Raw genomic sequence first — 15,542 nt, 5'->3', positions numbered from 1 at the left:
CCAGGAATGATGGGAGCTTCATTCTAACTAATCCAGAGGGCAGCAGGTTGGAGAAGGCTAGTCTAGATCAGTAATGGATAACCTGTGGGTCCTCCAAATGTTTTGGTTTACAATGTCTAGCATCCTAGAAAACATAGCCCATGGTGAGAAAACATGGGGGTTGTGCCCTCCAGTTGTTTTAGTCTATAAGTTCCCACCTCTGGTCTAGATAGTTGCACAACAGGAAGAGGGAGGGAAAAGGAAGCAGTGGTACCGGAAGAAAGAATGAGTTTTGTTTTTCAGTTACATGTACTCGGGTTGCAGTCCTGTATACAGTTATCTGAGAAGAACTTCCATTAAAATCAAGTATCTACTTACTTCTAAGTAGATACTTGCAGGATTGCACTGCCATCAGTTATAGTGGGGCAGCCTTCTTCAGGCAGGTACCCTCCAGATGTTCTGAACCAATTCCCATCACCTCAGTAAGCAGGATCAACAGTGAAGGATGCTAGTAGTCCAGAAGAATTGTAGTCCAGAACTTCTGGAGGGTACCAAAGGCTGGGAGAAAGAAGCAGGAGGACACCTCTACTGCTGCCCTCTCTTTCCAATTCTTATCAGTCCCAGCCAGCAAGGCCAATGGTCAGGAATTCTGGAAGTTTTAGTCTAAAACAACTAGAAGTTTGGTATGGTAGTGTCTGAATATGCATTCTTAAGAAAATCTACCATTTGATGTCACAGCCACTCCCCTTACCCTTTCACTCCTTTCTTCGGGGGCTTGCTCTTGAACTGTCTTGTTTGCCTTTGCTTGAACTTGGGAGGCCCCTTGCGTGGCGTGGTAGGCCCCGCAGCTGCTGCTTCTGTTGTGGTGAGGTTAGCCGCAGGGGCATTGTTATCAGTCATTCTTCAGCTACTCTGAGGAGCTCAGCTTTTTTTAGATCGTCCTTTCTAGAAGGCAAATCAATGTTGTTAGGATAGGTATGACACTTTATAATGTACAATGTTTGATAATACAAGGTTGGAAATCTGGAGAGTATGGAGGCATTCTCAGTGAGTACTACAGGTTGGTTCAATAGCTATGGATAGGGTGACAACACAACTTTTATAACTTTGGGCTTCTGGACATCAGGCATTTAACCTGGCACTTTGCCAAGGCTACTGTTCTCTGGTTCCTATAAGTTCCATTATGCAACAAAAAGTGACTCTGTGGTACAAGCAGAATCTAGACATTATGCAGGGCTTCTGTGGTGAATCATGGTGTCATCCAGGAAAAAACTGCATTATCCTTGCTCTAAAAAAAAGCTGTGAAAATGTCTGGGAAATATGGAAGAGGTGCTGGGAAGATGACAGTGTCATATAAAGCAGTGGTTTGTAACCTTTCCACAGCTGGGGACTGGCGAGAACAGGAAAACCACCTTGGGGACTGCTGAGGCAGAAACAAAAAGCAGCATGCACATATTACAGTGTTCTGTGCATTAGTTTCCAAACACAATGCCAAGAAAGAAGGAAAGAAAGAAAAAAACTTCTTCAAAACAACCAGAAACTGAGCAACAAAATATACCAACAAAAGAACAAAAGAAATCAGCACAGCATGGTTCCCAGCCAGCTCCCCTCTCTGGCCCCCTGGCGCACCCCCCACAAACACAATGCCAACTGAGGAGGAGGTGGCGGAGCACAACTAGCTCCCATGCTGGTCCACAACAAGCAGGATGCAGCCTCCCCACATACCCTCAAAATCTCCCATGGGCCAGCACCAGTCCGTGGACCAGTGGTTGAAAACCGCTGATGTAAAGGACCCACAAACTTCCATGAATGCAGGGACATATGTAGAAAAACTCTGCATAAAGTCAGGGATTCTGGAAGGTTTGTGCAACGTTTTTACTTTTGAGACCTAGAACATGGCAAGCTTCCTCTGCTCATCTTCTTTCATACAACTGTTTAAAGTGATGGGAGCCCTGTTGACTGGATCTGTTCATCCTGCCTAGAGTAACATAACTCTGTATCCCAGGAACCTCACAAGCACCTCTGTTTGTTTCATAATTATAACATGGTGCATTTATCAGAGCAGCACAGACTGACTTTTTGGGTTGGTGGTGTGTGAGGCAATGATGACTTCATGATAGGTAGAAATGTAACAAGCATATTTAGTTGCAAAGAAGCCATGAGTAGTGTTTCAACAGCTAGATTTCTGTGTGCGCATTCACTTTGAAAAGCTCAATTAGCCCTGCCAGAAATCAATGGATGCAATTCTTTTTGCATAGGAGAGATTTTTCACTTTGTAATGCTCTTTCCCATCTTCACTGATCTGAACAAGAAAAACGAACTCAGCAGTCTGGCTCAGCTGAGCTGCCCATTTGAGAACTTCAGAATTGATCTGGTTTGAAACCAAAATCGCTGCTGCTTAATAAGCACAAGTGATTATTTAAAATAAATGAAGAAATATACAGTTGATCCTATTCTTTTTGTTTTGTTTTGTTTTTACATATTGGTTTGTGTTGAAGTACTACTGCAAATATATAACACAGAGGAAGCTTTTGCCTATTACACATTTTACCCTCCCTCCCAATGGCTCTTTGATTAAAGAAGGACTGAGCTAATTTTGTGAAGATCAACACTGGACCGATTAGCAAATGATGGCATTCTGGGAAGTAAACAGCATGACAACCAGAGTAAACAATATGGAACTAGATCAGGGGTCTCAAACTCGCGGCCCGCTGAGATGGGCGGGGCATGGGGGAGGGGCCCTGCGGCCTTCAAAGCGCCAGTGGCGTCCGGGCCGGCCATGGGATGAGCGGCCCACCACCACCGCAGTGGTGGAATACTTGATGCAGCCCAGCCTCACCCAGACTCTACTTCCAGCGGCCCCCAGGGAAGTTGAGTTTGAGACCCCTGAACTAGATGGACAAATAGTTTGACATAATATATGTACTTGCAACAGACAAAATGCAATTACCAGGAGAATTTTCAGGGGTGGTTCATGAAACTATTTTTCATGATAAATATGGCACACAGGCTCACCCAGGACAACCCAATGAGACTATTACTGAAATGAGAATTGGACCTCCATATGCTGGAGTTAAGCTATAAGGCCAGTTTACATGGTTTCCACAGCTCACCGTTGCTTATTAATGCATCAACAGTGGGTTGATGCACACACTGGTGGCTATTTTGAATATTCAGGCCAGGACAGGAAGATGCTGTGACTTATCTTGTTGTCTAAACCTGGTGAGGATGGGCTATTGAGGTGGTTGTCCAACTGCCTACGGCCCATGGACTGTTTTAAGGTTGTGGTTGGTTTGCTAACCATACCAACAATCCACAGTTGTGGAGTTTAGATGATGCAGTGGCACGATACCCACCAGCCATGGCTTATATATTCACAATGGCTGCTGGCACACACCACAATTCATTCACCCTTCTCTGGGTGTCCTCCCTGAAGGAGATTAGGAGGGTGACTACCCAGAGAAGGGCCTTCTTTGCGGTGGTGCCACAATTGTGGAATTCGCTCTCCAGAGTGGTTCACCTGGCACTGTCACTTTATTCTTTTCGGTGCCAGGCCAAATCCCTTTTAATTTCCCAGTCTTAAGATCTGACTGTTTTAATTGGGGTTTTATTATTAGTTGAATTTTAGGATGCTGTGTTTTAAATTTTTACATTTTGTTAAACCACCCCGAGACTTCAGTAATGGGACGGTCTAGAAATTATTAAAAAAACACACCCCTATATATTCATTGTTTCAGAACTATCAGGACCAGATGAAAAAGACGAAGAGCATTTCTGTACCTTAATAGCCAGAGAGAAGAAAGTATTTTGGCAGAGGCAACTTGTCACATTGGTACCTCCTAAAATTCCTCCTCCTTCCTATTGACTAAAGGAGGAAGAGCTCTTGTCTTCCTTTACAACTAGTCATTGCCCCCCAACAACTTTCTAATTTTCTTTAACAACTCTTTAAGTATTCTTAATAGCCCCCAGCCATTGCATTTTGCGACTTCCTGTACAAAATAGCCTTGATATTCAAATACCACAGGAAAAACCTTTGTTTCTCATTGTCACATATTTCTAAATTCTGCTCCTGCTTGGCATTATGTAACTCTTATTCTAGATGTTTCCTTTGACTGGTCCTCATAGGGCTCCTGGTGAGAAAGGACAAAATTAGATCCTAATTCTCAGAACTGATGCTTAATCTCTTTACGAAAGTAAATCTCCTGGTGCCCCTCCCTCTCCCTCACACACACACACATACACTCACGTGCGTGTTCTCTCCCCCCCCCCCGCTCGTATGTCTCTAACCTACAAAACATGCACACATCTATCATGTTACTGTGAGAATTTTGACAAAAGGAAATAACTGCTAGACACAACACAAGAGGGGATGCTGGTCCTGTAAAACTTTTCCAAAATGGTAAATAAGTCTTTTCTTCAACCAAACTTGGGAAGTTCCATGGAGAGGAAAGCTCTTGAAGAATGAAAGATAATTTCTTGACTATTAACATATTTTTTCACTTTTTACTAATTGCACACCTTGTTTAAGATCCAAAAATACTTCAGCAACAATGCATTGCTCAAGAAGAGCAATTTTTAATAACTTAGGAACACACTATCCATTTCTTTCTATGACCACTTAATGTTGGAATAGTAAAGGAACGAGCACTGGAAGATTTGCAGTTACTCATGGTTAGGTCAAAGATAACTACTTAAGACAAAAGCAATAACATGTAAAACAATTTGGGCTCATGTCTTCTACATCTGTAAAGCTCCTTGAGCCATTTTTGCAGTTATTATGTAACTGCGGAAGTTGCATTGACTTGCTGTCTAGTTATAAGGGTGTTCACTCAGAAGTGAGTCAATTTGAACCTTAGTGAGACTTGTGTGCGTGTGCAATGGTTAGCAGTTTTAGGCTGCCAACTCATGCAAAACTATTTTGGAAGCCTCACTGAATTCACTGCTTTTTATCCAAGTAAAGATGTATAGGATTTCTTAGTCAATTATGAACAGAAAGCCAGTCCCTGCATTTTCTGCTTAGGCATTCTGTATGTTTTCAAACAGATATGGTTGGGTTAGGGAAGATTTGTTATTTCTATTTTGCAGATAGGAAGTTGAAGAGGAAAGACTAAACAATCTGATCATGGAAATTTGTGGCAGAGTGGAGAATTAAATTTAACCTTTCATTTCCTGAATCCCATCCTAGGGTCAAATTCTTTCCTGGAGTCAGTGGAATGGTGCCAGTTTGCATTAGTACAGACCTCTTAGCTTTCTCCCTGTGTGCAGATGGGTTATTTAATGTAGCAGCAAAGAACGAGGGGGGGGAGGTGCAAGGGTGAAACTCTGATCAATTTTATTCTATGGATGTTCATTTCTTATATTGATCACGCATGCCCAGAGTACATATGCTCAACTACATCCATGGTTTAAACAAAACAAGGCAAGAGAAAACTCATAACAGACCACAGGAAAGCCATTCCAGTGAGAAAAATGTGTGACTGGAATACTAGAGTCCAAGAACCGACATAGTTAAAAAGAGATAGCATACTTCTGAGAAGCTTTGACTGGATTTCATTGAAAGTGGGGCTTCAATAGAAATAGGAATTTTTCACTGACAGGGCTTGAGCCCACAAAAGGCAGCAAGGCATGCAACAAGACTCTGGTTTGCCTTATAATGTAAAGTATATTAATCACAAAGCTAGTATACACTGAACAGACTGGAACACAATGCTATTTGCAAGTGGTTTTGTCCCTGATTTCTCTGCACTGACTTGGCTTTTCATGTATTGTTTCTCTATAGTCAGAAAAGAAGCAGGGAGGACAGCCAGGGACTGCCATTTCTGGGGTTTGCAACACATTGTTATCACATTAGAGCATAGCTACGTAGCTGACAGTGTGAACCATTTGTGAACCAAGCAAGGCTATTTAACACTGACGCAGTGTTAAAAGAAAGGGAGGAATGGAACCCGAACGGAACAGAATGGAGGGATCTAGTCAAGGTCAGGAATTATCATTGTTTTTGTCCTACCACCATCCTATCTACATATCTTTCTTGTCTATCTGGAATACACCTAAAGGTTCACTGCTTTTTCAGGCTTTTCCAAACCAGTGCAGAGCGGTCTTCCTTTTCCCTTTTAAAAGTCTTAAACTATTCTCAGGATAGTAGGAATAATTTCCCATCAAAATCAGAGAGGCGCCAATCAATTCTTCAACAGTGCCTTTTGCTAACTATTCTGAACCATAGAATGATTTTCTATGTAGAATTTACCATATAGGAAAATACTATGCTAAAGTTTATTAAGAAAACTGATCTGTTCAGTTTGACCATTCTCTGACTTCTATCTATTGTATAAATGCAACTCCTAGTTCAGTTTTGACTACCTACCCCACATATTACTTCCAAACTCTTTTTGGAATCCTTAGAAACTTACCTCTTTCAGAGAATGTGTAACAGCAATTCATTCCACTACTAAAATAGTCGGGTGGGGGTGGGCAGACAGGGAGAGCCTTGGAATGTATGAACCAGTGCAAGAATTAGTGGATATATAGAACTGGAAAACGGCTGGGCAACTGAATATCCTCCTCCTTCCTACCTTCACTCCCTCCTCCAGCCTCAAGTTCTGTATTTCTTAATAGGCTCTGACAGATCCTTATTTAGTGTAGGAGTTGATCCATTGTGTAATGACTTTGCTTACGTTGGTGGATAATTTTACCTAATGTAATCTGTCCACAATAATGTTCTTAGCATGCTGCTGTCAGATGGTAACCCACCTCCGGGTGACTTCCAAGTTAATCTTCTCTGTCCTCCTTCCCTTGTATTTGTCTTGCAACCAAGGAGGCTTGTGTGCTGATGGCAAATAGCTTCTTTCTAATCCATTTTGTTCACAAGTCTAATCTCTGATCATTCAGGCAAGACAAAATGGATGTTCAGGCTAATATTTATTACAGTAGGGCCAGGCACAAAAGTCATGGGTAGCACTGATAGTTTTTAAAGACCATGTATTAGTCAACAGTGGAGCAATTTTAACAGTGATCCAAAAATCACCAGGCATTGGCCCATTGTGTGTGCTCTAGTCTTTTAAAAATGCAAATCCAGTCTTCAAAAGAAGCAAATAAGATTCTTCTCAATGTGCCAGTGTGATGCCACAGAACCTAAAAATATTGTACTGCCATGGTTTTCCTTCATCTGTTTCTTACCTAGAATGCTCCAAATCCAGATTCCAATGTAATTCCAGGGGTTCAGAGAAGCCCACCATTCCAGTGTGTGGAATTGCCCATAATTAGTATTTCCAGTGTCAACATTTAATGATGGCCAGCTCCATCATTTTGCCTTCTCATGTCAAAAGTGAAATGCTTTGAAGTACATCTAAACAAGGCTAAAAGCAACCCTCGTATTGTTTCATCATGGGAATTGCTCAACAGACCATACTAGCCATCAACGGCAATGTACAGGCAGGAAAAAATAGGCTGCCAAGTAAGCAATGTTTGAGTAGTCAGTGGTTAAAGCTCCTTATGGTTTGTTAGGTAGTAAAACTGGAAAATCTTGCTTCAGTTGATGTCAATGACAAAACTCCCATTGCTTTGACTGCAGTAGTACTGTAGTTTTAGTCACTTTTGCATCTTTCTGATACAAACCCAAGGCATGAACTTTTTAAATTGTCTATTGAAACTATTGTTTAAGAACTGATAGGGCTTCTGTATACTGCTGATAAATCAGCTGTCTAGTGACGTCCCAATCATTTCAAAGAACTCTGTAAACAATATTTCCTAGTCATATGAACTCTGTAATTGTCAACTGGTAGGTCAAATTACTAGTCAGAAAAGAACTTCAGTCAAGAGGTGACTGGCAGGAGAAAATGAACAAGACTTGGCTAAATGACTGTATTACACCTCTAAAAAAAATCCAAAACCCCTAAGCACCACATAGTGTAAACACAACAAACAGCCACAGTTAGTGTTAGGGCCTTCTGAATTTTTCTAGCTAAAACTAACAGAGAAAAAGAAAATTTAAATAAGTCTTCTGGAGTTTTAGTAGATAACTTGAACTGTCTAATTTCAAAGTACAAGCCACCAGATCTTTTCTTTCCCATTTTCCCTCCCTGTTTCACTGACTCGAAGATACAGATATCTTAAAAAGAACAACAAAGTCCACCAAACTTACAGAATTGGAAGCTTGCCTTGGGAATCATGAAGTTATTTTCCACCTGCTTGATTAGAAAAATCTATTGGAAAGGCAACTCATCCTCCAGAAATACTCCTAGGTGTTTTAATCCACTAGATGACATCACTGTTTAATGGCACCAATGACAGTGTGTCAAGTCTCAGAGGAGGAGTGAACATGTTTTTAAAAATGCTGATCTCAGCTTTGCTTTAGAGTTCTGTTTGGCTTCTGCTACTAAGTAGATTTTTTTTTGGTGATCCTGCTCTGAAATTTGTATTCCAGCTGTGGTAAAAACATGATTCTCATTCTCTGTCTCTCTCTCCCCCTCCTCCTCCCCTATGCAGTGCCAGCATAAATGGTGGGCATCTGACAGGGGTTCACACTCCAGCAGGGGCTTCCTCCTCATCATTACAACCTGCTTGTCCATCTGCTTCTTGCTCTGGCCTGGACAATGGTGGAAGTGAGGAGGAGGAACAGAAGCCGCAACTGTCTGCTCACTGGCTCTCTGCCTCTCCAAGGAAGCAAGTGGAAGCCATCCTGAGAAAGAGGATGAGCAACTGGTGATGATGAGCATGGATGAGTCCCCTTGAGGGTCTCATCCCACAAAGCCCTCAAAAGCCTGAAGCCAACACTGGTTGGTTGGTTGGTTGGTTTAATATTTCTGTCCTGCCTTTTTTCCTTCAAGGAACCCAAGGCAGCTTATATACTCCTCTTCTCCATTTTATCCTCATAACAGCCATGCAAGGTAGCTTAGGCTAGGAGCCAGTGGCTGGCTCTGTCACATAGAGAGCATCATGGCTGAGTGGGAAATCACAAAATAGTAGAGTTTGAAGGGGCCAACAGATAATTGGGTCCAACCCCTTGCTCAGTGCAGGACTTCTGGGTAAAGCAACCCTGACATATGGCTGTCCAGTTGCTTCTTGAATACCTCCACTGTGGGAAAGCCCATGACATCTCTACGTAATTGGTCCCATTGCCATATTACTCGGGAATTAGTTCCTGATGATGTCAGATTTTTTTTTTCCCTGATGTTCAATTGGCTCCCCTGTGTCCTAGTCCAACACTCTGGCTACTATTTATTTATTTTATTTATTAAAACATTTTTATGCCGCCCCATTCGCCGAAGCCTCGGGGCGGCTTACAACATAGATAAAACAAGTTAAAATCCATATAAAATAATCTTAATTAAAACTCACATTATAAAATAAGCCGCCCTGGCCAGATAAAATTCAATTGTATTTAGCATTTAAAATGTTGCTTAAATAAAAAGGTCTTAGCCTGGCGCCGAAAAACAAATAACGACGGCGCCAGGCGGACCTCTCTGGGGAGCGCATTCCATAACTTAGGCGCCACCGCTGAGAAAGCCCTTCTCCGAGTAACCACCCTCCTAATTTCTCTCACGGAGGGCTCCCGGAGAAGGGCCTCTCCCGCCGATCTCAGGGGGCGACTGGGCAAATATGGATGTAAGCGCTCCTTCAGGTAACCAGGACCCAAGCCGTTTAGGGCTTTATAGGTCATTACCAACACCTTGAATTGGGCCCGGACTTCAATGGGGAGCCAGTGAAGCTGACGGAGAACTGGCGTCATGTGAACATAACGTCCAGTCCCCGTCAGCAGCCTGGCAGCTCTATTCTGAACCAATTGAAGTATCCGGACCGTCTTCAAGGGTAGCCCCACGTAGAGCGCGTTACAGAAGTCAAGACGGGAAGTCACCAGCGCATGAGTCACTGTTGCAAGGCAGTCGTACTCCAGGTAGGGGCGCAGCTGATGAATCAGCCGAAGCTGGAGGAAAGCGCTCCTCGCCGCTGTTGTCACCTGAGCTTCAAGTGAAAGCTCCGGGTCGAGGAGCACTCCCAAGCTGCGGACCTTGTCCCTAGGAGGGAGTGCAACCCCATTCAGGACAAGGTTCAGGTCACCTTCTCCGAAGCCCGAACCGCCAACCAACAGGACCTCCGTCTTGTCTGGATTGAGCTTCAGTTTATTGGCCCTCATCCAGCCCATTACCTCGGCCAGGCACCGGTTCAGTACAGCCACTGCCTCACCTGGATTGGTGGAAAACGAGAGGTAGAGCTGGGTATCATCAGCATACTGATGGGTCCGCAGCCCACACCTCCTGATGACCTCTCCCAGCGGTTTCATGTAGATATTGAACAGTAAAGGGGACAAAATGGAACCCTGCGGTACCCCATGGCAAAGCTGCCATGGCGCAGAGCCATAGTCCCCCAACACCACCTTCTGGAGTCGGTCGTTGAGATAGGAGCGGAACCACCGCAAAGCGGTGCCTCCGACCCCCAATCCCGCCAGCCTATCCAGAAGGATACCATGGTCGATGGTATCGAAAGCCGCTGAGAGGTCCAGGAGAACCAACAGGGACGCACTCCCCCTGTCCTTCTCCCTGCACAGGTCATCGTACAGGGCGACCAAGGCAGATTCAGTACCGTACCCGGGTCTGAAGCCGGACTGAAATGGGTCCAGATAATCAGTTTCATCCAAGAGTGCTTGGAGTTGTCCCGCCACCACTCGCTCTAACACCTTGCCCAGAAACGGGATGTTGGCCACTGGTCTATAGTTAGCGGCCATCCCTGGATCCAGTGACGCCTTCTTCAGGACCGGTCGGACTACTGCCTCCTTTAAAGGGGCAGGCACCCGACCCTCCCTCAGAGAAGCGTTAACCACTTCCAAGATCCAGGTTCCAATCCCGTGCTTGGAATCCTTTATTAACCAAGACGGGCAAGGGTCCAGAAGGCAAGTGGTAGGACGTACTCGTCCAAGCACCTTGTCCACATCATCGGGCCGCAATAACTGAAATTCATCCAATAATTCTGGACCAGACGGCAGCATTGGTGTCTCCCTTAAAACCTCTGAATCAATAGTGGAATCCAGCTCGTGACGAATCTGAGCGATTTTCTCCCTAAAATGCTCGGCAAAGTCGTCACAGCGGGCCTTTGAGGGTGGAATCAGCTCTTCCTTTGGCCCTGGGTGAACCAGGCCTTGCACCACTCGAAAGAGCTCCGCCGGACGGCATTGTGAGGAGGCAATGGAAGCGGAGAAGTGTCTCTTTTTCGCCGCCCTCACCGCCACAGCATAGGCCCGATAGTGGGCTCTTAAGTGTGTTCGGTCAGATTCATCACGTGATTTCCTCCACCTACGCTCTAGCCGTCTCCCAACCTGCTTCATTGCCCTCAATTCTGGAGTGTACCAAGGGGAAGAGCGGGCTCTGCCCGGTGGGAGAGGACGCTTAGGAGCGATCGTGTCTACAGCCCTGGTCATCTCCCCATTCCACAGTTCAACCAGAGCCTCGACAGGAGCACCCGTCTTGTCAGCCGGAAACTCCCCCAGAGCCTTCAGGAATCCTTCCGGATCCATCCGGCTCCGGGGGCGGACCCACACAATCGGGTCTGCACCCTTACAGAGGGAGATGTCGCTCTCGAGCACAAACCTCACTAGGAAGTGATCTGACCATGACAGGGGAGTCAAGCATAAATTCCTCACCCTCAGACCACCCTCTTCCTGCCCCATCGAGAAAACCAGGTCCAGAGTGTGTCCACGTTCATGGGTCGGGCCGGTGACATGTTGAGACAGCCCCATGGCCGTCATGGAAGCCATGAAGTCCTGAGCCGCCCCGGTCAAACTAGCCTCGGCATGGATATTGAAGTCCCCCAGGACCAGCATCCTGGGGGTCCTCAACACCAGGTCCGAGACCGTTTCCGTCAGCTCAGGCAGGGAGACTGTTGGGCAGAAGGGTGCACGGTACACCAACAGAATCCCCAATCTGTCTCGGTCGCCCAACACCAAGTAGAGACACTCTAGCCCTGGTCTCGAAGGGACAGGAAGTCCCGTGAGAGTGATGGAGGCCCGGTAAACCAAAGCGACCCCCCCTCCCCTCCCCTCCGGCCGTGAACAGTGCTGGACCATATACCCGGGCGGGCACAATTGAGAGAGGGCAACATCCCCCCCCTCTCCCGCCCAGGTCTCCGTTATACAGGCCAGGTCAGCCCCCTCATCCACAATCAAGTCATGGATGAGGGCAGATTTGTTATTGGCCGACCTGGCATTAAACAACAGCACCGTCAGGCCCGAGGGGCGACTGACAAGACTCCCTGGCACCTTCTGGCTGGGAGCAAAACCTACTACGCCACACTGGCTTTCAGATGTGAGGTTCCAACAGTGCTAGAACACCCAGAGTCCTGCAATGCCCAAACGATTGGGAATATCTTTTAAATTAAGTGGGCTGGTTCTAGGTTTATTGGACTCGAAGGTGTATCTCTTGCAGCCACTTGGCTTGAGGAGTTTGCTTATTCTTTGGTTCTGACTTTTCAACCCTGACTCCTGGTTTGCCCACTGGCCCTGACTGTGAGTCTTTTCCATGGCTTCTGGATTAGCACAAACAGCCCATGGCCACATAATTCCTCTTAACTCCTTGTTCTGTCCTTGGCTCAAACTTACTTGATCTTTAACAGAAAATAGCAAGATAACAATTTAAAATGTGATGGACAGAGGTAGTATGCAAGGTTGTTTGGGAAGCATTTACATTTGAGCAACCTGCATACCTCTCTACTAGTGCTAAAGATCCAGTTTCTTGGTTGATGCCTGTTATTCTAGACCTTTAACATCAATTTATCACCATCTCCTCTCTTCACCATTGGTGGAATGGAGCCAGAGTTCACAGGAAAGCAAGACCAACACTTTTCTTTCTTAATTAGTAGAGACATTATGCTGCTCAAGCAATGTGACTGGGACAGATCTTTCTTGCTGTCCAGCAGCTAGCCTGGATAGATGGGATCAGTCCAAGACCTTCTATCACCTGTTTCTGCCCCCTTCAGCTGTTGGGATGGAAGGAGTTTCTCCGGCAACAATATATTTATCATTGTTGAAATGCAAAGTACTCTGAACTGACTTGATATTGAATGGACAATGAAGACACCTTAGCTTTCTAAAAGACCTACTACCTGTGAAAAGGTAAATGCCTAGACAAGGTTTGTTGATACAGATTTTCAGAGCTACTTGAAGTCTGAACACCCCTTGGAGATGTGGTTATGGGATGATCATGATGAGTGCCTGCTCAGTTCAATTTTTACCACTACAACACTATTCGTCACCAGCCCCATTTCAGTATTAGAAACACATGGATGTGACCAGGAAACATAGAAACATAGAAACAGAGTGAGTCAGAAGGGTCCTCCTGGGCCATCTAATCTGACCCCTGGCTCCAGCTGGCTCTGCTTATGACATGCCCACCATGTGCGTGTCCACATGGAGAAATCCTGGCAGCCCTCATCAAGGAATGACTAGCTTATTGCCAATCACCTTTTTTATATGTGTGCCGACATGCAACTGGTGCTGTAATCTCCTTACCCTCATGCCTTCTGGGAACAGCAGATAAGCCTCATGAAATTATTCATATTGACTGATACTACAAGCAATTCATGTTGGCTTCAGGTTGCTTGAGAAACTATACACAGCCAGCAACAGCAACTAGTTCCCCTGCACTCCTGCTCACCTCAAGCTCTCCACCTGCCTTGGCCACACTGATGCTTCCTCCTTCTCAAGAATCTTTCTTTCTGACATGCTACTTGTTCCTCTTGTGCAACGTGCTCCTTTGTTTCCTGGCCCTTTCACTATGTAATTACCCTGCCCTGAACATGGAATTTTAGTGTGAGTGTCTTGCCCATGTCATTTTTCATATTGTCCTGTGTTTTCCTACTGTTTCTTCTGTCAGTTTTATAACAAAATCCACTAAGGAGAGAAAGATGGATTAGCTGCCCAATATAATTTGATTGGTAATGCTGAGAGCTGCTGTTCTAGAAGCAACATTTGTCTTCTAATCACAATCTCCCTTTATTAGTCTTATCCTTCTATATAGCTGAGAACCAACTAGGGTAGAATGAGCTGCCACTGAGAACAACCATCAGACTTTGAGTTGACATGATAGCCTACCACATTTCCTAGTCCTGTTTCACGTTGTTAGCTGTGGCTGGCAGAGGAACTGGGAGGCCTGGTGTATTAGGACATTGCCGTAAGATGAGGGAAGCTGTACTATGTTGTGGAAGTGCAGGGAGAACTAGATCACTTACTGGCTACTTTCACATGATCACCTGCCCTGCGTGTGCTGGTCAGGTACTGCATGATTTGCTTAATTACCTCTGCAGTGTGCATGTAGTGACATGCCTGGTGGGGAAGGCTTCTCAACTGCTTCAGAACCCATGGCTTGCTGCCCACCAACTCATGGGTGGCTGCATGGTTAATGCATACATACAGGACACAAATCATCCAGGAGGGCTGGGCTAATCTACATGTCTGCTTTTGTGCGTGTGTGTGTGAGTGTGTGTATATGGGGGGTAAACTAGATTGTACAGAGACATAACCCAATTTGGGTTGTGCCAAATCATATAAAATGGGCCTTGGAGTTTATTTAAAAAGCAGACTATTTCTAGAGGAAACCATGTTGCAAAAAGTTGGTCTGAGGGCACATGATATGGCCACCCGGGGAAGAGAAGCCTGTTTGGGTCAGCACCAGGATGGATAAACCCAGAATTTCAGAGTTCCGACAGCTGTCAAAACTCTTTCTTTTCTAGGAAAAAAAGGAGGAAATGTACTCATATGCACTTTCCTGTGCATCTAGAGGCTCAAAACAAAGGGAAAAATGTGCACCATGATGGGAACTAAAATGTGTACATGTGGATGTGGGAAGATGAGGTGCTTGCTATAGTGGTGGTATAAACCCCCTCATACCATTTTTTTGCAGCAAAGGATCCCTTGCAGCTTTGGTGGCTCTTGACAGCTCCATTTCTGACAGCTGTCAAGGAAAACCAAAGGAGGGGAAAATGCATTTGAAGTCTCTTCTGGCAGTAGACTCCTAAACATTGCCCCACATGAGGCTTCAAATCCCCAAAGTTGTGCAAATGTATCCCCCCACCCACTTTTTTTTTTTAACTGGGCAAACCCTTTTTGAGCAAAAATGATAAATGAATCGCTGTGCAACCAGGGCTCTCTCAGGCTTCCCATATCTGTGACAGCAACACCTTTCCTTTCTTTAAAGTTTTGCTACCTTATCCCTTTGACTCAGTGTTCAGTCAGCAAGCAGCAACAAGCCACACCTGCCCATGTGTCTTGTTTTTCTCACCTTTAAGCTAGGGACAAGATTCATCCTATAAGCAGATTAATCAGGCCTATAAGCAGATTAATCAGGCCTTAAACCTTCCATTTTCTAAATATTGAAAGAGTGGCAGACAGTCACTAGACAAGACAAGCTCCCTACCTGTGAAAAGTCCACTGACAGCAACATACTTTTCAGGCCCTGGCAACAATCAAGCTGAGGATATATCAGGAGATTCATATAGCTTTTATATGGGTATTGATATAATAATATAAGGTAGATCAGAATATTCATATACTATAATACCTTGTGCTCCATGATGCATAG

At 44.9% G+C, this 15,542-nt stretch overlaps 2 protein-coding genes across 3 annotated transcripts in view; one reads left to right on the top strand and one right to left on the bottom strand.

Moving 5' to 3' along the window:
- Nucleotides 1–9,270, bottom strand: part of PDE6H (phosphodiesterase 6H) — a 12,499-nt gene extending 3,229 nt beyond the window's left edge. The window contains exons 1-2 of one of the 2 annotated variants that reach the window (XM_044455365.1): nucleotides 8,120–9,270; nucleotides 731–924 (exon numbers count right to left, since the gene is read on the bottom strand). In XM_044455365.1, the coding sequence (XP_044311300.1) occupies nucleotides 731–879 (149 nt within the window). In that variant the 5' untranslated portion in view covers nucleotides 880–924; nucleotides 8,120–9,270. Of the gene's footprint in view, nucleotides 1–730; nucleotides 925–6,389; nucleotides 8,099–8,119 lie in introns of those variants that run through there. The other variant, XM_044455364.1, reaches the window with a different exon arrangement.
- Nucleotides 5,848–15,542, top strand: part of ARHGDIB (Rho GDP dissociation inhibitor beta) — a 33,121-nt gene continuing 23,426 nt past the window's right edge. The window contains exon 1 of the mRNA XM_044455361.1: nucleotides 5,848–5,957. The gene's annotated coding sequence lies outside the window, so the exon portion shown is untranslated. The remainder of the gene's footprint in view (nucleotides 5,958–15,542) is intronic.

Source organism: Varanus komodoensis, unplaced genomic scaffold, assembly GCF_004798865.1.
Source record: "Varanus komodoensis strain SLA01 unplaced genomic scaffold, ASM479886v1 scaffold8, whole genome shotgun sequence".
Taxonomy (NCBI): domain Eukaryota; kingdom Metazoa; phylum Chordata; class Lepidosauria; order Squamata; family Varanidae; genus Varanus; species Varanus komodoensis.
This window is presented reverse-complemented; position numbering and strand designations above follow the sequence as displayed.